Below are 24,074 nucleotides of genomic sequence, written 5' to 3'. Positions count from 1 at the left end.
ATAGCAGGAACAATATTCCACCTGTTTTGTTAAAACTGCAGAAAAACAAACCCATTACCGATGTCACAGATAAATCCATGTGTGCACAAAATAATATATGCATGAAAGTTACTTTCTATTTTCCCCCATGCAACCTGAAGAAATATAGCAAACTTACTAAGTTCCGGATTCTCAAACCACACTCCCTGTATTCCACTTATGACCCCACCATTTACTAACCGTGTAATATTATTCAAGCTACATAACCTATATAGGTTTACTCAATTTCTACACATGTATAATCAGGTTAGGAAATGTCCCCGTGTCTTAAGGTTGCTCTGGAAAATAAACGAAATAATACATTTGCAGTGCCACTTGTGAGGATGTGCACAGAAACTGGTAATTATGATATTGATCCTGACACCAGACTATCCTCTTTTTTATTTATTTATTTATTTATGTTCATTTGTTTTGTTTCTCTATGCAGCCCTGGCTGTCCTGGAACTCACTTTGTATACCAGGCTGACCTCGAACTCAGATCCATTTGCTTCAACCTTACAAGTGCCACCATACTTGGATGAGACTTTTTTAAAACAAAGAACTAATGTACAATATTATTGAGCACAATAAGCATGATAAATGTGATAAATACAAAAAGACCTTTGCTGTTACTACTGAATGCACTAAAGACATTTAAGTGACGGGACTCAGCAGTTAGAGCACTGGCTGCTCTTGCAGTAGACCTGGGTTTAATTCCCAGCACCCACATGGCAACTCATAACCATTTGTAATTCTAGCCTCAGGGAATCTGATGCCCTCTTCTGGCCTCCATGGGTATTGCATGTGTGTTATGCACAGATCCACATGTAGACAAAATTCCCAAACACATAAAAATATCAAATGATCTTCCAAAAATATTTCAAGAAAGGAATTTTAGTGTCATGGATTACATGAAAGAATTTTTTAAAGGTTGAAAATTGCTAATAAGTGCCCTCATTGGGAATAGGGGGACTGTGGGAGTGGGTGATGTCTAACATCTTGCCTAGTGGCTTTCCTTTTCACTCATACTTATTTTTCCCCAACATTTCCCCCAGGTTCGCATACCATTTCTTGACTTGATGAAAGAACTTATCCAAGTTCATTCTGAATGAACAACCAGGGGCTTACCATTGTGGATATATTTTTATAGCCCACACTCCAGCCTGCATCTCAGTCATAAAAGGAATATGAGGGTTGTAGGCTAATGCCTTGTAAAGCCTACACCACTTTTCCATGATGTATGTCTTTGAAGTCCTGTGTAGTGTTTAGTAGGAAAAAAAATCATTAAATGGAAAGAGACTGTATTTTCTTTTGTTTGCAGTCATTACAAAGAAAGACAGGGGGCTGGCTAGATGACTCGGTAGGTACAGGAGCTTCCTAAGCAAGCCTAGAAGCCTAGAGTTCAATCACCCGAATTTATCTAAAGGGTGAAGGAAAGAATAATCTCCATCTGCAGGTGATCAAAGGGAATACATGTGCCAAGGACTTCTCTTTGTATATACCCAAGAGAAAAGAAAATACTACTTCGACTTAATCATTTTTGTTGTTGTTTTTCAGAGACAGTGTTTCTCTGCTTGGCCTTAGCTGTCCTGAAACTCACTCTGTAGACCAGTCTGTCCTCAAACTCAGAGATCCACCCACCTTTGCCTCCTAAGTGCTAAGATTAAAGGCTCGAGCCTCTAATGCCCTCTCTGCCCACCTAAAATTTTTTCTATGAAATTACAGCTTCAGAGATGGCTTAGTTTATAAAATGTCTGCTGTGCAAGCAAGGGCACCCGAGTTTATCTCCTACAACACCCAGTGATGCTGAGACAGGAACAAAGGATCCTCTGGGCTTGCTGTCCAAAGTCTGCATCAGTGAGAAACCCTGTATCAAAACATAAGGTGAACAGCGATTGGAGAAGACACCGAACTTCTTGTCTTGGCATATATGCACACACATTCCCACATATATGCACAATGCGCACACACACAGAGAGAAAATCCTTTCACAGAAAAGAGATCATTTTATAATGGCTGAAAAGTGGGAACAGCCAACATACCAATTATCTGGTGGTAAATGTGATGTGTCCAAGGTAAATAAAAAGTGGTATGTCCTGGAGGGTTGTAAACTAAATGTGGTGTGTCCAAGAGAGTGTAAACAAACAGAACGTGGTGCATCCAAGAGGGTGTGAAGGAACAAAATATGGTATGTGCAAAACAGTGTAAACAAAGTGAGGTATGTGCAAGAGAGTGAAATATTATTTGATCATAAAAAGGAATGGATGATAGAACAAGTGTGAATCTTGGAAATCTAATGCTAAGTGAAACAAGGTAGTTTCAAAAGACCACAGACTGCATGCTTTTATTTATAAGAAATCTCCAGGATAGGCCATCCACGGAGACTGAAAGCAGAGCAGTGCTTCCCTAGGCATGAGAAGAAAGGGGAATTAAGAGTGATTTTTACTCAAGCATAAAATTGCCTTGTGGGGAAAGTAAAAATTGTCCTGGGATGAAAGAATGGTAATGTATGTTCAGTCTTGTGAATATATTAAAAATCTCTAAATCATATGTGTCAGGGAAGTAAATATGATAGGTGAGTTATAGCAAAATTAAGCTATTGTAAAATGGTTGTCATGTAGTAAGCTTCACTTAATACAAGTCATTTTTATTCATGATATCTTCACTCTTTAACTCTGGATTCCAGAATAGAGCCCTGGAATGAACGGTGAGTAGGCATCTAAGGAGACAGATGATGGGCAGAGCACAGATCTGAACTCTAAGTGGGGACATGGGAGGACTACAGTGCAGGGAACTTCGAGACCCTTTTTTTGTAAGGAAAGGAAAGGAAGTGCAGGTCCTTAACGAGGGTGGGGGGCTGTAAGAGGGAGAGAATTTTCATCTCCTTTGAATTCTTCAGGACTCGGCCTGGATCATCACTCATATCTCAGACCAGAATCACAGCTGATGAATGTTCTGGCATTTAGAGCGCTCCTGGAGAAAGGGAGCTTTGTAGTTATTAGACAGATGGGGGTGGGGGAAGGAGGAACACACAGGCAAAATGCAAGGCTATGAGAGCCAAGCTGGGAAGGTAGAAGAAGGCAGTAGTCTGCGAAGGATGTGTTTGTCTAGAGGATTCAAATTGTTAATCTCTGGGTCAATGCATCTAGGTCAGCTCTAACTCGGCTACAGGTGGGATCAATTTAAAGGATTACAAGTGTCACTCTAAATCCTAATTCAGGTCTTGGTGTGGGGATACTGCAGTGATTTTCTAAAGGTTCACAATGCCCCACAATTATTTACTCTTTCAGTGGAATTTGTCAACAGATTGGAGTCCTTGGCAGGATTACGACAGCCCAGAAGATGCACAGAAATGGGTGCATTGGAGTAGCTGTGCCTGAGATCTGCGTGCGCGCTGGCTGTCCACTGGCAGATGCTTGAATAGTGATTTACATGGTAAGTATCTGAGAACTCTTGTTTATGGGAAAGCTTGTGATGGGGGAAAGACAAACGCCCCACTTGTGAGTTCAGAAACTGCTTGAGACATTGTTACATTTACTGCAATATGTGGTGAAAAGAAGAAAGGAAAGGAAACAAAGGGAGGGGAGGAAGAGGGGAGAGAGGGAGAGAGGGAGGGTCGGAGAGAGAGGGGGTGGTTAGTTGAAGATACATTTAAATCAAGATTTGGATTTAAAAACTCTCCTGCAAGCTTTCATTTACTTTCTCCCATGACTCTTTTATTTCTTCCTGGTGCTGTCTTAGCCAAGCTGTTAACTTGATTCAGGTGTAACTGTGAAGATCAATCTTCCAGAGGAGTCCCCAGCTTGACAGGCTTGGAGAAGGAACCATTTCCCTCGGTTCTATCTGTCCTAGCTTTTCTTTGTATCTGTTTAGAGAACAGTGTCTGCCCTATGAAGCCAGGCTGCCCAGAAGGTTGGTAAAGCTACCTGAAAGGAAATGGTGTGCCCCTACATGCTGAGCATTGTCTGAGGAAGCAGGACCCTGGTGCGGGTCTTCATACCTGAGTTACCTACACAATAACCACAGAACTTTGGGTCAGGAGTGTTCTAGTTCCAAAATTTCATAACTTCAGATTTCATTTTGGTTGTGTCTAGGCTTCCCATTTAACCCTAGGGAACCCTATAGCAGGCTTGTTTTGCAGGCAACAGACAAAGACGTTTTATACAAGAGCGTTATACTTGGTCTTTAAATCAAAGCCAACATGTGAAGGCATTCTTTCTCACTTCCCCCTTCCTCCCTCTTCTTATCTCCACTTCTCCATCTCCATCTCCATCTCCATCTCCCCTTTCATTCCTCTATTCATTCCCTTTTTAAAGAATATCTTTTCCTTCTGCAAAGTCTTGAGTTGGGGGAAACAAGATGTAATAGTATAATAACATAAAAAAATTCTAGTTCTTCAGGGAGACCTAGCAGAATTAGCCGTAGTGCTTAATGCATGGCACACATGCCAGAAAGAGTGTGTATGCGGGCAGACCTTCAGCTTGGTAGAGCATTAACTGTGCAGTTGATGAAGAAAAAGAGCTGCAGCTCTTTTTTCTTTTCTTTCTGTTTTTTGAGGGCAGGAGATGTACAAGGGGCACTTTCTGACCCATGACTAGAGGACAGGTCTATGTTATAAGTGCATCTAAACTTTGAAAATGCTTCAAGAATACCACTCTTTTTAGAATTTGAGATGGGGCAGGCATTAGGAAGACTGACCTGGATTATATCATTAGAATGCCAGGCTTATATTAGAAAGGACAGCTGATGACTTTGATCTACAAGCTCTAATTTCCCTGTTTAAAATGTGGATGCTCTTCATGTACCTGCAATGTATTACACATCAATACTGATAATGTTAGCATGAGCATGTCTCTGCCACTATTTCAAACACTATTCACTTAAGAAGGGTAGGAGAAGCCATCAAACGTTCTAATTCTTTCACATACCCATGGAGATTAGTTAAAGATTTCTAGAGTTGCTTTTCTCTCTATTAATGGAGAGGCCAGAGAGGACTGAGAAAAAATTGGGGGCAAACTTCAAACTTCACCTTGTGGATCATTTTGCAAAGGTAGACACTAACCAACGTCTAAAATAGGGCCTTTTCAAGAACATCTCATTACTGCTGTTTTCTCCTCTTCGCTAATTGCTCAATAAATATTTATTGATCATTTACTATGTCCCAGGCACAGTGCTAGGTGATCAGGTTCTAAATGTGTGTGTAGGAACAATAACAGTAAGTGGTGGTTTTAGGAATCCAGGCTGTCAGCACAATATAACTCACACTGAAGGAGAAAGGAGGCTTCACATAATTAGAGCTTCTATCAAGGATTGCAAACCAAAATTAAGAAACTGGACCTGCCAGTTTGCACTCAGTAGAAAACAGTTGGGTATGAAATATGAGGAAGAAATCTTTTAGAGGAGGAAGACCTTTTTCAGGGGATGTTGACATCTAGTTTAGAGGGGAGAGGGGAGCAATTGGTTGAAAGTTGCACGGTACTGAATCACTAGCAGAACCGGATCCAGAGACCTGGCCTCATGGTTGCCAGCATGACCCACTTGGCAAGCAGCAAAGAAGAACCAGGGTAATGAATGAAAAGACTGCTGTGTGCTTAGCATCATAACTTATTTAGCCAGCTGTCTTCAAAGGGTTACATTCTATTTAACCACATTTTGCAGATGAAGAAACTGAACAGTGAGTGATGTGCTTCCAAGACAGCCATTCCTGGACACCTATGTAAACTTGCTATATAGTGCAATGGTACTAGTGACCCCCACTTCCACCCTGGAAGCACTCTGCTTCAAGTCAGGTTGTTTCGGGGAGAGGATTAAACATACACTGTAAATTTCTTCCATTTAGATGGTGATTTTTTTTTCCAATTTGCTTTGTTTCTTTGCTTCTTGGTCTAATTTATTCTTTCATGGGGGATGGGGGAACTTTGAAAGTCTTAAACCACAAATGAGTCAATAAAACTCAATTTGAGTCGGAGAGAAGGTATAATGAGGTGATCGCAATTATTTTATAGATTGGGGATATCTGGAAGCCTTCTTTCTGAATGCTTAATCAACTGGGGTGTAAATCCTCAGTCTACTGTGGTGCACCCTCAGGCAAGTTGTTCTTTCTCAGTACTCTCTCCTCATCTATAATTGATTATGACAGCAGGTGCCTTTAAGAGCTCAAATGAAGTCTTTAAATTAAGTTGTTATTAAAATAAGATAATACATGCAAAGGGTATAGCCAACTGTTTCTCACATACTCAGAACTCAGTAAATGTTAGCCTTTATTATTCAGTGTGCTGATTTCTAATTTAAATGTACACGTTATGGAAAAGAACTCATCAGACTGGTGTATTTGGGTTAAAAGAACCAATTGTTTGTCTTGGTAGTCCACTTTGTGTTGCTATGACAACATATTTGAGGTTGAGTACTTTGTAAAGAGAGATGTTTATTAAGCTCAGAGCTTTGATATCAGGAAATTCAAGATCTGACAGCTGCATGTGCTGTGGGCTTCATGGTACACTGTAATATTTCAGGTGACATTGACTGATAGTACAGATAAGAGATCGAATGGCATAAAACACTAGGGAGCGGTACCAGACTCACTTTATAAGAATGCACTCATTTTCTCAAGAACCTATCCATCCTTGTGTGAACACTAAGTCCCCCCAAAACCCATAAATCCCCCCTAAATATCCATTTACCTCTTAAAAGTTCCACCACAATACTGGTGGTATATTGGTGATGACGTGTCACTGTGAATTTTGTAATGCACAAGCTCCTTATGACTAACGGCAGCTTCCTAACCTTGTAGCTGTGAATGAGGGTAAGTTCATCACATGGAATTGCTTTCATTGTTGTCCACTCCTGGTGGTTGAAAGAGCGAGGACTTGTAAGCTAAGATATAATTCAATATCTTTGTCACAAAACATACTTGAAAGAGGAACCCCTCCCGTGAAACGGAAAACCTTGGAATGGGAAGAAGATGGGAAGGGAAGCATGTGACTGTTTATCAGATCTCAGCTTGTAGCCCCACCTTCCACTTTAGGCTGTGTCTTAACTTCCACCGTGACACACAGACCAGATGTGAGGTTTTTGTTTTTATTTTTAAAGAGAAATTAGACCATATTTTATCTTTCAGGGTTTAGCAATGAATCTGAGACCTTCAGACACATAGTCATCCATAAAGCACCTTTTCTCTACCCCTAAAGCAGTTTGGGAGCTTCTCTTTCTAGCTCTCACACCTCTGTCTTCAGTGTGCTCCTTTCCAGTTTCCTATTTTCCCAAGTTGCCTCCACTGTTCATTAAAACAACTTTCCCTGGTGCATAGATGTTGACCACACTAGTTTGGTGGCTCTTAAAGATCTACCAGGTGTGCTCCAATTAGGGTTTCTCACAAAATTAGGTGTTGGAGCCAGGATAATATCCAACAGGGCTACCAGAAGCAAAAATGGTTACAGATAATAATAATAATAATAATAATAATAATAATAATAATAATAGTAATAGTTTGGCCTGATCAGTGCACACCTGTGCTGATTATCAATCCAGAGGAGAGCCAAGTCATTATTTTGGCATTTGATTCAAGCTAAATGTTTACTAATGATTTCTCTCATTATCATTTCTCTTGAGCAATTAATGGTTTTGAATGTATATAGTTTTTTTTTAAATTAATTTTCTTTTGAGAGTCTCAGTCTGCACACTGAATTTACTTGAATTTACTTGAGTCTTTTTTAACTTGGCTTCCTAAATGCTGTGATTACAGTAATGAGCAGTTAATTTGATGTACTGGGGGTATTCCTAGCCTGGGATCAACTTGAATGTGTTGTTTCTTCATTTTATGAACATTCGTGTAATTCTCTTTGCTGGGCACTTGGTTTCAGGAAGTCCTAGTTAAGCCAGACCTCTTCTCCATACAGCTGCACTTATTGTCACTTATTTCCTTTGAAGTTCTGTAAGTGCAGAGAAATCAGTCAGATCAGTGTCTTCATCCATCCAGAAATACAGAAAGCTTAGAATGAGAGTAATGCCTTCTTGCAAAGTTATGAACATGGGTGCAATGAATTCAACCTGGGAGAATTACCTAAGGTAGCACACAATGGGAAACACTTCAGTTGGTTCTTGGAGGGAGAGTTCATCAAAAGAGACTGGAAGGAGACAATGGAGGAGAGAAGAGGGAATTCCACAGAGAAGGCACGGGATTTTCTAAATCCTAGTTCTGTCAGATGATGTGACAGACCTTTATCAGAGCAGGAAGAAAGAAGAGCAGGAGATGGAGTGGTAGAGGCAAGGACTGAAGCATCAGCATTTGTCATCTTGAGTTCTCCATGCTTGCTGACTTTACATCATTCACTCATTCTTCTTTGTTTTCTCATTGTGGTCCTCAAACTTGCATCCTTAGTCTCTGAGTCGAAGTCAACTAGGCCCCTAACTATCTTTTCCTTACTTGATTTTACCAAGTGTGATACTGATAAATACTTTGTGTCCTCAAAGTTTCACCATTCTTGGAGTATACAATAAGCTTTTCTTTTTTTCTTTGGAACTTGTAAGTCATTATGCTATATTTCCTTTCTGATTGCCCTTCAGTCTTGTGGATTCTCAGAGATTTTCCTTGGTACTCTTCATCCTGGAGAAATTCATCTTAATTCTTCTGTATCTTCACTCCTATGCTCTTGGTCTGTTATGTCTCTTTTTTTTCCTTTTTCTTTCTTTTTATAAAAGATTTATTTATTCTTCAGCACATTGGTATTTTGTTTGCATGTATGTCTGTGGTGAGTGTGCCAGATCCCCTGGAACTGGAGAAGTTATAGACAGTTGTGAGCTGCTACGTGGGTGCTGGGAATTGAACCAGGGTCCTCTGGAAGAACAGCCAATGCTCTTAACCACTAAGCCATCTCTCCAGTCCTCCTGTTATGTCTTATATGGGTGTTTCCAAGTTGTCTTTTTTAAAAATTCTTGCCAACTTTCCAGAGCATTCTCCACACTGATGATAGCAGGCATGTCTGCTACAAGCCATGGCCATGTATAGCTGGGATAGCTATGAGGTTGGCCCAACTAAAACAAATCATAAACATGTTAAAATATTATGATTATTTCGTGGTTTGGGGGTGGGTAACAGGATTGCAAATTTCTCCCGCATGAACTCTGTAGATGACAATGTCATATACAATGTCAGAAGCTTGAAAACTCATGATATATAGATCTTAGTGATTTGGCCTATGCCTTCAGTGATTCCATAAATCCAGTAGGCAAAAGAAACAGTTTGAAACTCTGGAATCTAACGTACACTTTTTATTTGGTTTTATTTTCAGACAGGGTTTTCTCTGTTAACAGCCCAGGCTGGCCTTGAACTCACAGAAATCCTCCTGCTTCTGCTTCTTTATACACTACCACGTTCAGCTAAATTCACATATTTTCAACTCTGATTCATTCTACACATTGTAAGAAAAAAAAAAAGAAAATGAAACACCCTGAATGCCTTCTAGCATGCCCTACCTTGAAATCATAGTTACTTGGCTATGATTCTTCTTTCTTTGTTTTTTAAAACACACATTCTTGAGTGACCTCTTCCCTCCTCTTCTTCCTCCTTTCTCCTGTTTCCTCTTTCTTTCCCTTCCCCTCTTTTGTCCCCTCCCTTCTTGTGGTTGAAAGTAGGAAGTGCTATAAGTGGAGAGTGCAGAGATCCCAAACAAGAAGATCTTGTTATAACAGCCAGAAATACCCCTTCCCCTGCTCTCTTATCCCACGCTTCCTTTGCCCAGTTGTTCCTGTCAGTGTGAGCTACCTCAAATAGCTCTTCTCTGCACTGTTATGATCTGTTTTTACCTGTCTGTCTCTAGGAAGGCAAGATGGGGGTAAACGGACATCTTACAACCCATCTTGTCTATAACAGTACACCAAATATAATTCTGATGATTATTCAGGCCATGTTGTAAGCACTTCCCATATGCTACCCATTGTAATTGTTGCACAATTGTGAGGTGGACAGTTCTTATTAGTGTTGAATCCACTGGACTTAGCCTTGGTGATGGATTGAATGTGGAGGGGTAGCAAACGAGGAGCCTCCATAATTCTACAGTTTTTGAAGCAAGTGAATAACAGTGAATGGAGACAATGCATCTACTGTAAGGTAAGGAGGACCAGGTGAGGAAGCATTTTGGTTGGGGTGGGGAATGGAAAGTTTCACTTTGGGAGACTCCATTGTTTCAAAAGCGATTTTTTTCCCCCTAGAAACTGCAGAAATAGTGTAACATATATTTTCCTCTGCTTGACAGGCACTCAGAAATACCACTGTCCATCTCCAGAGGGCAGAGTAATCCTCCAGTATCTCATCACTAGCTTGCTGGAAGGCAGCAAGGCTATGTTCCTCGGACCCTGGCCTTTTTCTTACTTTCTGTCCTGGTTTGCCATTTCCAGCAGACTGTCAGGACAGCATGGCCTCGCTTCCTCCAAGTTCCTGAGATGCTTGTGCCTCCTGGCCCTATTGCCTCTCATACGGTGGGGGCAAGCACTCCCCTACAAGATAGGGGTCATAGGCCCCTGGACATGTGATCCGTTCTTCTCCAAGGCCCTGCCTGAGGTTGCTGCTGCTTTAGCAATTGAACGAATCAGCCGGGACATGTCTTTTGACCAGAGTTACTCCTTCTCATATGTGATTCTTAACGAAGACTGCCAGACTTCAAAGGCCCTCGCTAGTTTCATTTCCCACCAGCAGATGGCCTCAGGATTTGTTGGGCCTGCCAACCCTGGCTACTGTGAGGCAGCCTCACTCCTGGGAAACAGCTGGGACAAAGGGATTTTCTCTTGGGCTTGTGTGAATCCTGAATTAGATAACAATCACAGCTACCCGACCTTTTCTCGGACACTCCCTTCTCCTATTCGGGTGCTTGTAACGGTCATGAAGTATTTCCAGTGGGCTCATGCTGGGGTCATTTCCTCAGATGAAGACATTTGGGTGCATACAGCCAATCGAGTCTCCAGTGCTCTTCGGAGCCACGGCCTACCAGTAGGGGTCGTCTTGACCTCGGGACAAGACAGCCAAAGCATTCAGAAAGCTCTCCAGCTGATTCGCCAGGCAGACAGAATTCGCAGTGAGTGCGTGCTCCTGGCTAAGGTTTAAATGTGGTTTTGGTGAAAAGCATGACAATCTCTAAAAGGTTTTTCTGCCTCCATACCTAGGCTAACACGTTATTCCCTCGTTCTTTATGCACATGCCTTCTTTCATCCATAATCAGAGCCCAAGAAGATTGCCTCAACAGAGCCAATCTTAGGGACTTAATAGAGATTTCAATAATTCTATGGTCAACTACCCTTGTGTGCTAGCACTTGATCGCAGCACCTGGTGTAGACGAATGACATCAAGAGTCCTGTAGGCACACCCAGTCTTTGTCCTGGGGACCACAGAAGTTTCAGATTAACCACAGCAATGTCCTCCTCCGGTTTCGTCTCTGTTTTGTTTTATTGTTTTATGTTTTGTTTTTTAATCATGGGGTGGAGATGTACTTTTGACTTTCTTCATGGGTGCCCAGTACCATTTTGTCATTACATCGGTCCTTCTCTCCCCTTCCTAATAAAGCAGATACTTCTCCCAGCAGCATGCAGCTCACTGATATGGAGGGTAGTTAGCTGGCAAATGAAAGCATAGCAATGCATGCTTTGTGTTAACATGCCTCTTATTTCAAGGGAAGCTTTATGCTTGGAAATATAATTCTCGCAGAGGCAATAGGCAGGCAAAATGTGCCACAGGGGACTCTACTCACCAAAGCTTCAATTACCAACAGAATTTGATTTACTCTGGGGAGGGAATTTTCCTAGTTCTCTAGAATCAGATTTTTTTTCCTTACATTTCTGACACTTGGTTTTTATTTTTTTCGTTTCTATCCTTTCTATTTGATTTTTTAAAAATAAATTTCCTCTTTGCCTTCCTCTGGAAGTGGCAGTGATGTATGGAAATGATGCTCATGCCAAACTGCAGCTGCTTCATCACTGTAGGACCTGTAGCTCAGAACCCACTTGTCAAATTGATGGCTTCTAGGATTAGTCCTGGTCCCAGTCATTTCCTTAGCATAACAATGGTCCTGCTAGGCACTGGTCCATCTTAGGCCTGGCTTATAACCAGAATCCATTTTAAATTTCAAGTATCCCCACTATTGCACCTTAATTATGATCATTGCAGGAAGATGAAAGCCATAGGTGTAAGTTCCAGGAGCTACAGTAGTCCTGTAGTCTGTAAAGCCCCAATCTGTAAGACCTTCAGCATTAGGCAATCAGCACAGCTCTGATTATTTCATAACAGAACTTAGCACCTGTTGAGCATAGAATTATTATTTTTAAATATAACAAAATTATTTCCAGAGAGGATTCATGCTAGAAACAAAACAACATATTTAGTGTCAGAACTTTATGTTACAGAGATTCATGAAGACCTGTGTCTCTTATAAGTTTCAGATCCCACTCATTCTGAATACCATACTTTGAGATGATATTTTGGACCCTATCATGAAATGATAAATGAAATCCAGGCCCTGTGCCTCTTTTGTCATCAGAGCGAGAGCAGAATTAGGACTGAGTGCTCACCACCACCAATTCCTTTAAGATAGAGAGGTAGCAGCCATGTGTTCATTTTCCTATATTAGAAGCCTAGCTTTATTTTTTTTCACTATTCTTGCATTAGCTGACCACTATAATTACCTGGGCATCTTTTCAAAAATGACTGAAGCTACCCGCAGAGACTTGAATTGGCCAGTGGTAGAGCCCCAAGCGAGCGAGGGGCTTTTAAATAGCTCCCCAGGTACTTCTAAAGCACAGAGTTCAGAGCTGCTGCCTTTAAGTTTTTCAGAATGCAAATAAAGTGTTCCTCATTTGAAGTGACCAGTCATCTTTGCCTTACTTAATAAGACTTTGTTTGGTCAGAATGTATTTTTTTTGATGATGATGATGGCATGCATCAGCCCACTAAAGGGATCGGAAATTTGAGAATGAGTTGGGAACCCAACAGAGACTGTTTAAGGAACAATGGAAGCCCCTATATAAGGATGGCAGAAACAAGTGAAGGAAGGGGACTCTGAAAGAGACAGTGCTGGCAGTGATGATAAATCTCTACCGTCCAGAATACTATTTCTCTATCAGCAAACTCAAATAAGTCACAATGTGATGAGGTATGGAAGCAGAGAAATTGGGTTGTAGGCTGGGCTGTAGACTGAGTATGATGTCATGTTATTTCTGTGTATAGTGAGCAAAGGAGTATGGGTTTCCTGCAACTGGTACAATTCAGTGTTCGGATTTTAGTCTGTGCCAACCAGTAGGTGAGATATAGCAGTAGGAGTTGAAGAAGAGAAGTGAGAGTTTGAGAAAATAGACCTTTGGGTCAATGCAAAGAGGTCTTGTTATGCCACGAAACCAAGAGCTCCCAACACTGTAACCCAGGTTCTTCTAAGGATGATAAAGAAACTTGATAGTAAGGAGTTTTTCATAGCTCTGAATACGGTGAGAAGGGGCCCATTCCTTTGAAGAGATCTGGTAATAGTTGCAAGGTTGTGTCACAGTAACAGTGATGACTTTCTTATATGACAGTGGTAGCAGGTGGTGGGCAATTGGGACAGAAGAAAGAAAAGAGCAGGTGCTGCTCCATATGCCACTTCTGTTTCTTATAAATTGATGTTTCTAGTTAGGCCATATTATTGGCCCTTCATTGTAGTTAGAGGGAATGTGTTGTAGTAATTATTAGAAAAAAAAAAAAGGTCAAGTCAAGCCGACTATCTAAGCTGCAGCATCTCTGCCTAGCTGTGTGCGCTGCAGCTAGAAATGGCCAGCTAGAAACACCAGCCCTGCCACCCAGGCTGTCTCTGCAAGGCTGGGCAGTGCCCGGACCATCCTGCCAGCCACATGGGCTTGGTACATATGAGACTCTAACGCTTAGATTATCCAAAGGCTTATATATTTAGTAATGATCAATAAACAAGATAGATACTCTTACAATCAGAGATGTAACCCAATACCCAACCTAGATATACCAACTACCTTTGACTGCTACAGACAGGCGAACATCAGCCTCCATGTCCACTTCTTTTCTTCTCCATCTCCCCTAGCTCCTCCTCTTCCTTCTGCTCCTCTTCCTCTCTTATTCCTCCCACCTTAGCTCCTCCTACAGGAATGTCTTTCTGAGAAACAAAACTGAATCATGTTTACACAGTACAAAGGCAGTGGTTAATTAAACAATAGAGTAATAATAATAAAGCTAAATACTTTTGGAAGGGAAAACAATGGAGGCTTCATTAGATGTTGGGCCACAGAGACAATAAAAGCAGCCATAATTCATTCTACCTTACATTTACACAGCACTCTACAGTTTACAAGGTACATACCTTGTAAACATTGTAAACACATTGACCAAGTCATTTGTCAATATTTTCCAGGAGATAGTTGTTTTCATCTTCAAAGTTTACAATATCTGTGAGGCTCACAAGAGCAAGTAGATAGGTGTAGGCATTATTAGTATGAAATAGTAGAGGCAATGCAGCTTCAGAGTAGGGGGATTCAGCCTTCCCAAGGTTAGCGACCCATTTCTTTTAAATCTTGGAAGTGATTGCCAATTATCTTTATTTCTAACAAAGTCAAGTGGAGGTATTGATCAAAGACAAAGACCTCAATTTGCAGTCAGAAATTCTGTGTAGGATTATGTAGGTTTTGCCCGGTGCCTGGGAACCTAACTGAGTGGATAAGGGGGCCACAATTCCATCCTCTCTCTGCTCCTCCACCCATGAGCCCTGCTGGAGGTTTTTGTCCCTTGATACAAAGGAGCATTCACTCCCCACGGCAAAGCACCTGAGGGATTGTGTCCACCCAGGAGAGGTTCCTTTTCCCATTCCTACAAAGGCCAGCAGGAGGCCTTACCTCTAACTCTTCAGAGGTCTTTTCAAATGAACATTTCAATTCCTCCTGTCTTCTTATTTTGAAATCCTTTCAACTTGAGCTTACCTGGTTGTCCACCAATTGGAGTTTCCTTTAAATCCTTCCAAATTGGAATTGCTTTATTGTGCCAGTCAAAATGCCCTTCCCCTGTTTTCCCCAAATTAGATACAGTTTTCTTTCTTTAATAGCCAGGGCCTGACTAGCTTCTTTCCATCGACTACATTCCTCCACATGAAAGAATAACTGATAATACCTAATATTTATTGAGAGTTTATTATATTCTAGGCATTTGGAAAGGACTTTTCATTCAGTTCTTTCAATGTCTATAAAATAAGGCCAAATTACTGTTTCCCAGTTTTATGGGTAAGACCTCTGAGGCAGCAAGGTTAAATAACTTGCCTGATATCATACAGCTAGTGAATGGGAAAGCTAAGAGATAGGCCTTCAAATCTAAGTAGTGGCTCTCAAATCTAAGTGAGCACAAGAATTTCCTGGAGGGCTTCTTCAAACACTTTGTTGAGTTTTTTCCCAAAGTGTCCAATTCAGTGAGGCTAGCTAGGGTGAGGTCCAGCATATGCATCTCTAGTACGTTCCTAAGCGATGCACATCCTGCTGGTCCATGGACTATAGCTTGATACCTGACCTATGAAAAGCCTTTACTGCTTCAACTCTGCTTGAGATATGCTCCTAAAACCCACACGTTGGAGAGTCTCTGTTTTCTGGATCATATATAATTCAACCCTTCTGATTTTCTTTTTTAATTCAAAGGTCTATTGATGAATGATTTTAAGCATCCCCATGTGGCAAGGTTTAAGCCCTGTTTCCAACACACTAATAACAGTGATATTGGTAATACTGTGGTGAATGGTATTAGTCCTGATAGGGACTTTGATATAAAATTTGCTATAGGTAAATGTGAATGTACATACATTCACATTCTATAAATGCAGGCAAGAATACTGCCTGCATTTATGAACACTATATCTATGTCGGCTCTTTCTCCTCCTACAGCCTTCCCTCCCGACTAAAGTCCTAACAAATCATTAAACTGAAGTAGGCTAAGATAAATATCTGTTGAAGAAAATGGCACAAAAAAAAGTCAAAAATGCTGGTGGAGGACAAAAGAATGCGGTTTTTTGTTGCTATTGTTGTTTTTTGTTCTTTGGGTTTTTTTTTTTCCATTTTGTTTTTTTAAGATAGTGTATTCCTGTGTCTCAGGCTGTTGTAGTCCAGGCTGGCTGTGCACTTTAATATTTCATCATGGTCATCCTGCCCACTTCTTACTAGTGCTGAGATCACAGGAATGCAGAACAGTGTCTGACATGTTTTGTCCTTTGGAGAATATAAATCATCTATCTTAAGGAATAGTGGGTAGAGAATTTCAATGCATGAAGAGAAAAAAACGAGTAGAGGAACCCAGGAACTGGCTTTTTTTTTTCAGGCTTTCATGACATTCCTTTCTAGTAACACTGAAGATGAGAGAGGATTGTACAGCGCTTATCATGGGGGAGTGCCACAGTCTGAAGACATGGCTGCTAGGCAGTTCAAGTGGAGTGCACATATACCAGAGAAAGTGCTTGCTTCATCCTCATAAGATATGATCTCCAGAGGATGTATTTTCTGGTTCTTGTTTTGGCTATAAAATGTCTTCACTGTTAACAATCAAGATGGAAACTTACAAATTAATATTATTTGGTGACCACCTGTTGACCTAAACCTTGTCTAGGATTTAAGTTTTCTGCATACTAATCCTTTCCTGACAACAACTTAGAGGTCAAATCCCATTTTAATGAATGTAATTTTGAGATAATAAAAGCTATTTAGTAAAAACCATCTTGTAGAACAGATGCATCCATAAATCCCTGTGCATGAAGCACTCAATCTATTAAATTAGGATGCTGTTGTTTGAATTCAGTATTTATGCTTTCTACTTTAATTGTGTCCAATGGCAAGTTCTTGTCTTGCAAAAATAGAGGTCAGAGATTATTCAATTTCAACATTTCCATTTTTTTTTTAAATCTAAATATGAGAGGGAAAACTTGGGATGGATACTTTTAAGTTGTCTTTCTAGTTTGGGAAATTTGGACCATTTTTTAAAATGTCATTCATATGTGCCAATGAGAAAAATAGAGATTCAGATTGAGGAGTAAGATAACTGTACGCAGCATCACATGTAAGCTTGCCAGTATCTACTCACGTAAGAGTATAGCTTCCAATTGCTCTGCTTTCCTGATAGTACAATGTGCTCATGTCTCTTATATACCTCATGGAACATTTAAAATGCAGGAATGCAGATTCTTTCTTCCTAGGAATTTGCTAGCATGCAGACATCCATCTAAACAATGTTTACTGTGTGTGCGTGTTCATGTGTATCAGAATAAAAGGTAAATAGGACACAGTCTCTGACCCTAAGAAGTCTACAGTTTCATAGAAGATGCTGTCATACACAAATTAGAGCAAGAAATACTGTGGGTATCATGATAGAAGCCAGTTTAGGGTATAGTTGTAACTTCAAACTGGTGCTAGATGTAACTTTGAGTGCAGGAATTTTATTGGTGATGGTTTTCAACTATAACACTCATGAGGAAGAGAAAGCCAGAGAATTAGGCAGAAAGAAGAGAACAAAAAAGGCCTTGTTCAATCCATAAGGGGTGCCCTGGAGCTGAGACAACTAGAATTGGGATAAAAAATCTGCAGTTTTCTACCACTGTGTGTAGACTGCTCGTTGTGTAGGCTGACCCAAAGAAAGGCTACAGTGTGCTAATAATTGTTTTAGCAAGCACTTTCCCGGGAGTGAGAAAGCCCTGATTTGTAGTTTGCTGATTCCCATAGAGTAAATCACCATTACCATGGCCAGTTTCAAGCTAATAACATGTTGTTTACTGGCTTACAGATGTCCTGAAAAAATGTAACCATAGATTCAGTGAAAGTCAACCCCAGCCAGCTTCAGTTCACTGCTAAAGGCATCTGACCTTGTGAGAGGCAGCTCTCTTCAGCTGAGGTTAATTATTGGTGAGGCATTAGCTCTCACATGCTAACCTTCTCAGCAGCTAGGGGGGATGCATGTCAGTCCTGAAGTGTGTGTCTGGATGACACACCATAATAGCTCCCTCTGCATGCATTGAAATATTTGTATCTCAACAAACACAAAGCACTTTGTTCTATTTGATGATTTCCATGCACTAATTTCAATATCCCCTAAGAAAATTAAATGGAATTCTGTTTGGTAACCTTGATCAAGTCAGTTTATCACTGCCTTTGCAGGAGAAATGCCAACTGACTTTCTTGCCAAGAATACTGACAAATTAGACATCTACTAAAGCACATGGTTTAGTCCATATCCTTTTCATCCCCAACCCCACCCAACAGACCTGTGACTTGATTGATTGGGTCAAATGAATTCATGTTTGGTGGTGTAGTCAAACAGAGAGGGTGAAGCTACTTTTAATTTTCTTTAGTATCATGATAGAAGCCAGTTTAGGGTATAGTTGTAACTTCAAACTGGTGCTAGATGTAACTTTGAGTGCAGGAATTTTATTGGTGATGGTTTTCAAGTATAACACTCATGAGGAAGAGAAAGATCTTTCTAATTTTTACTTTTAATCTTCCCAAGCTCAATTCTTGAATTGCCAAACCTCTCTAGTACCACATTTCCCCATTTCTACAGTGGGTGATTATTGACAACTGAAGCAGAATTCTTTATGTGGCTCAAGACATAGCTCCAAAGATATATCTTTAGAGAATTCAAAGGAAGGTCTGAACATCTGAATATGTGTAGATCCTCTTAAGGTATCTATTTTGTAGAAACCAATGGTCATTTAAGAACTCAAATTTGGCCAGGTTGTATGTGTATTGTGCATGTGTCTTTAAGATCCATTGTATAACTTACTGGGTGCATTAAAAATCGAGAGGTGGTGGCTCTAGTTCCAAAGCAAAACTTTCCAGGAGTATTTAAAAAATGTAAAGAAAGCTTTTGAAAACATGTGAAGCAATACGGTAAAGCCAAAGAGGAGTCATTGAATGTAGTTAAGCACACTTAGTGCCTGAGATTAAAGGTTTCACAGAAGCATGTATAATTAATATTTACCAGTGGTGATAGGACTTTTGCTTTTCTTCAAGGAGCTCAGAATGCTTGCCAGGCATTATCTAATTAAACTACTCAATGTACCTGTGAAATGCATTGGAATCTGCATTTTAAAGATGTGGGCACTGAAGCACAAGTGGGCTTAAACTAAACTCATTTAGCATGCCAAGGACAAAATTGGATATAAGACTTTCAGTCTCATGATCAAGCCGCCATTCTTCAACCGTGGCCCACTCTAATCCAGTCTATTCTAGCATAGCCTTGCCAAACAACATAGTTTCATAAGTCTAGGAAGAATTAAACTGAGTGCAAAGTAATTCCAATTATAGGGAAGTAAGATTGAAAAAGTCGAACATATCATCCACAATTTTAGTAGCATTTATAGATGAGTATGTGTTAGTGCCATCCATTGTCCATAATGGCTTTGGTAAGAGCCAGGAACATTAGTCAGAATATGCTGGAGTGCACATTTGTAATGAGTGGACAGCAATAGTGGCCATGTGTCTCTTTTCCAATCTATCCTTCTTACAGAAGAGTAGATACTATCTGTCTAGTGCTATGTACTAGGCTCATTTATGAATTTTCTCTTTGAATTATCATTACCTCTTCATGAATTATTGACATCTGGGGGCACAGTAAGGATAGTCGTTTACCCAGAAGTACACAGCTAATACCTTGTGCTATTAGGATATAAACTTAATGGACCTCAAGGCCTTTGTGTTTACTAGCTCCAATTTATACTATTATTCCTGTTTAGGAATACTCTCTGCAGCCTGTAGATGTGTCTTTCTTGCCTCTATACGCAACTTAGAGAGTTCCCATATATAACTCAGACTTAACTTAGGACCTCAGTATCTTGCCCATCCTGTGGGAATAGGAAATAAATAATTTCCAGCTTATTGGTTAGAACACATTTCTTTCTTTCTTCCGTTTGGTTTCTGATTCTATGTTTTACTACCATAACCCCCTGCCCTCCCCCGACACCCCCTCCCGGTTTCAGTAATCATCATGTGTATGCATTCTGCCTTGATTGGGGGAGAGACTCAGACGCACTTCTTGGAATTGGCTCATGATATGAAAATGACAGATGGGACTTATGTCTTTGTGCCCTATGATGTACTGCTCTACAGTTTACCTTATAAGCACAGCCCCTACCAGGTCCTGAGGAACAATCAAAAGCTCCGGGAAGCCTATGATGCTGTGTTGACTATTACAGTGGAGTCCCATGAAAAGACCTTCTATGAAGCCTATACAGAAGCAGCAGCCAGTGGAGAAATTCCTCAGAAGCTTGACTCACACCAAGTAAGTGCAGACACACAAGTTGTGTCATAGGCTGAGAACATACAAAATATGGTAAAAAACAAATGGCTTTTTTCCTTTACCAAATATTCTGAGAATTAATCCCTTCTCAGATGAATAGTTACCAACATTTTCCCCAATTCTGCTGACTTTCTCTTCTCTCTGGTAACTAGAAAGAAGGGGAAAAAGCATATTTTAGCATATGCTGGGGCTGTTCAAGAGGAGCTAATAAAATAGAGGTCTTTCTTGTGACCCACGTTTGGAACAGACTCACCAAGACAGTGGGCTATAACTGTAGGCACCTGAGGAAACCTGGCAGCAGAAGAGATGGTCTTCCCCAGTAAGCACACCAAGCCATTGTCTAGGGCCAAATGGCCCCCCTGTAAATTTACATACAAAAACATTATACAAACTGAGCAGGATATATTTAGGAATGTGTGTGTGTGTGTGTGTGTGTGTGTGTGTGTGTGTGTGTGAAGGTTCATGTTACTTAAGGACTGGAAAAATAAAAAAGGAGTGGAAGGGGAAGAAAGCAGAAAATGGGTGGAGAGCAATGACAAAGAACACACAGAAGAGTAAGAGGAAGACAGGAAGGCAAATAAACTGCTTACATTAGAGAAATACTCATGGAAGCTTCCTCTCCCCCTTCCTCCCTCACTCCTTTCTGCCATTCCTCATTTCTTCTCTCTATTCTGCATTCCCTGAGTCTCTTTCTTTCTTCCTTCTTTCCTTCTATCCTTCCTTCCCACCTGCCTGCTTTTCTTCTTCTCTTCTTCCCTCCACCTTTCTCTCTCTCCATCCTATTTTCCTTTCTTTCCGCCTCTCTTCCTCCCTTCTTCTTTTTCTTCTTTTTTCTTTCTTCCCACCTGCCTGCCCACTCGCCTGCCTGCCTGCTTGTCTGCCTTCCTGTCTTCCTGGCCGCTTTCCTCTCGCTCTCGCTCGCGCTCTCTCTCTCTCTCTCTCTCTCTATCTCTCTCTGTCTCTTTCCCTCCCTCTCTCTCTCCCCTTTTGGGACAATGGCCTGGAACTCGCAATCCTCTTGCCTCTACTTTCCAAGTGTTACAATTCCAATTGTGTGTACCCATTCCCAGCTCATATGGTAGTTTCTATAGATTAGAAGTTATATGCAAACAGTAAGCATTTTAAAAGTAGCTAGAATGGCATGTGGATATATTTCAAAGTACGAGATTTTATTAATATTAGTTCTATTGATGCTCACTATGAATTACAGAGGGCCCCACATACATTGTACTAAATAATAATTATTTTTGCAAAATTTAAAACAGAGAGCAAATGCGTAATGTTACCCACGAACCAGCTTGTTTTCACTGGGACACTTTTCAAGTTCATGTCATGCTAGGTTTTTTTTCACTCATGAACTGGCTCTCCTTACAATCTCCAAATGACTGGCACAGTTCTTGGCATTGTACACAGGTATGGATATTCAGGAATGCACAACGGGAATGGTCATTTCTTGTATCTCTGTTCAAGATTGGGAAAATAACCTAGAAGTTACCTATATAGGCGTTCCCATATACCTTCTTTGTCACAGTTGTGTCTCTTACCAATGCCTGAATCAATAATCTGGAGACAGGAATGAGACCACTGTGATTTAGTCTATAGTTGCCAGCAGAGTATGTACTATGCTGAAAATCAGCTAGCAAAGAAGAGAGGGGATTGTGCCTAATTATCGCATTTTCTAACGACATGTTTCATTCCAGTTCTTATTTGTCTGGTTGGTTGTTTTCCTACGAATAAGTGATTCAGATCCAATTTAGGATTGCATATGATTTCCTGCCTTGATAGCAAAGATTTCTCAAATTGTTTGTCTAGTAAGGAAACTGACTCACAAACATACTGATAGTACTGGAGTTGTTCTGCATCACTGCTGATATGTCTATTAGAAATCTCTTTTAGGGGACACACTCACAGATACACACACACAGACACGCACGCGCACACACACACACACACACACACCTGAAAACAACTGTTCAGTGTAGTCAGGAGTTACAGGACTCTCTCAGATTAATAGGAATTTTTGGTCAGACCAGACATTTTGTGTTATAGTTATTCACAAATGATCAGGTTGTTAATTTTTGTGCCCTTCAAGCCAATGATACAGCATCATATAAAGATAGTCTGAAAACTCATCTTTTTTTCTATGATTATTGGATTGAGGAAAGGAGTGTGTGCATGTGTGTGCGCGTGCGTGTGTGTGTGTGTGTGCTATGCATATGTATGAACACATATATTGATATAAAAACTCAGACCTTGCACTCTAGATATTTGATTCAATCCCTTTGAGCTTGTACAAAACATAAGATAATTAAGGCAAAAAGGAGACACCATTAGCTTGGTTGCTAGGCAGCCTGCATTCTGCTTTAGACAAGGAAGTAGAGAGCTACAACAAAGAATACAGAGCTTATTTTTTAAAAAGGCTTCTTGGATGCATTTCTACTCCCACTTTTCAGGTACCTAGGCTAAACTGTATAACTAAAGAATGTAAAGAATGATAGGAGGTTAGATAATTAGCCTCATGTCTCTTATAAGCAAAACTCCCATTTAAAAAATAACTCTTTTAAAAAGGTATTTTTGAAGGCAGCTGGTATAGCAGGAAGAGAATATAATGAGAAGCTAAGCAAACTTGGGTCTAATTCTCAGGTCTCTGGGGAAGGTTGATCAATGAAGACTTAGTTACAGCTAGACAGAAGTAAGAAGTTGCATAATAGGGTGACTGTAGATAAGATATTGTAGCATGTTTTTCAAAAGGTAGAAGAAAAGATATTTTAAAAATACTTTCATTATTGAATGATATCTTATTTGTGTTAGTTATCTGATAAATGTTACAATGATTAAGACATTATAGAGATAAACATGTCTAAAAAAACGTCACATGGTGCTCCATGTGTATGTATAATTTTGTATTTTAATGTGTCAGTTAAAAGCAAGCAAAAATAAAACCATCAAAGCCAGATCTCATCCTTACTATCTTGGGAACGTTGCTTGGAGTTGATGACTTTCAGTTTCCCCATCTGTAAAATGGGGAGGACTATCTCCAGAAATTCTTGTGATGATTAACCAAAGTGTCATGTATAAACCGAATAGCTGAATGCTTGGCTCACTCTTCTCTTCTTTCCTATTTTTCACTTTTGAGGACAGCATGACATTGTTGATTGATGGTGACCCAGTACCAACTTACAGTCTGACTTCAGCTATCTATACTTTCGTTGTTTCAAATTTAAAAACTTTTACTTTTTAAAAATTTAATGTAAAAGTTTTGTCTGATCAGGTTGCATAAGGTTCCTTACATGCAAGTATATAATTGCTTTGAGCAATCCTCTATCTTGTTCTTTCTTACTCCTCCCATTCATTGTTTTTGTCCCCCACCCCACCCCAGACAGTTTCACTTCTACTCTCATGAAATCTGTAAATACATGATTTTTATATATCAGGTGACAATCAACAGATGAATGCATAAAGAAATTGTGGCATAGTTACACAATGAAATCTTTTTTTTTTTTAAAGATTTATTTAATGTAAGTGAGTACACTGTTGCTCTCTTCAGACACACCAGAAGAGGGCATCTGATTCCATTACAGATGGTTGTGAGCCACCATGTGGTTGCTGGGAATCGAACTCAGGACCTCTGGCAGAACAGTCAGTGCTCTTAAGCGCTGAGCCATCTCTCCAGCCCCACAATGAAATCTTGTAGTCACAGAGAACAATGAATGAATTTATGCAGCTTCTCACTCTCTCGAGGGTTTCTGATTCCTGGCAGAAGTTT

At 40.3% G+C, this 24,074-nt stretch overlaps 1 protein-coding gene across 1 annotated transcript in view; it reads left to right on the top strand.

The window, feature by feature from the left end:
* Positions 1-3,255: 3,255 nt before the first annotated feature.
* Positions 3,256-24,074, top strand: part of Gucy2f (guanylate cyclase 2F, retinal) — a 97,834-nt gene continuing 77,015 nt past the window's right edge. The window contains exons 1-3 of the mRNA XM_034485650.2: positions 3,256-3,453; positions 10,269-11,084; positions 19,989-20,290. Coding sequence (XP_034341541.1) covers positions 10,355-11,084; positions 19,989-20,290 — 1,032 coding nt within the window. The 5' untranslated portion in view covers positions 3,256-3,453; positions 10,269-10,354. The remainder of the gene's footprint in view (positions 3,454-10,268; positions 11,085-19,988; positions 20,291-24,074) is intronic.

Source organism: Arvicanthis niloticus, chromosome X (genome assembly GCF_011762505.2).
Source record: "Arvicanthis niloticus isolate mArvNil1 chromosome X, mArvNil1.pat.X, whole genome shotgun sequence".
NCBI classification, from domain to species: Eukaryota; Metazoa; Chordata; class Mammalia; order Rodentia; family Muridae; genus Arvicanthis; species Arvicanthis niloticus.
Note: the sequence above shows the minus strand (reverse complement) of the source record. Positions and strands in the feature narration are given on the sequence as shown.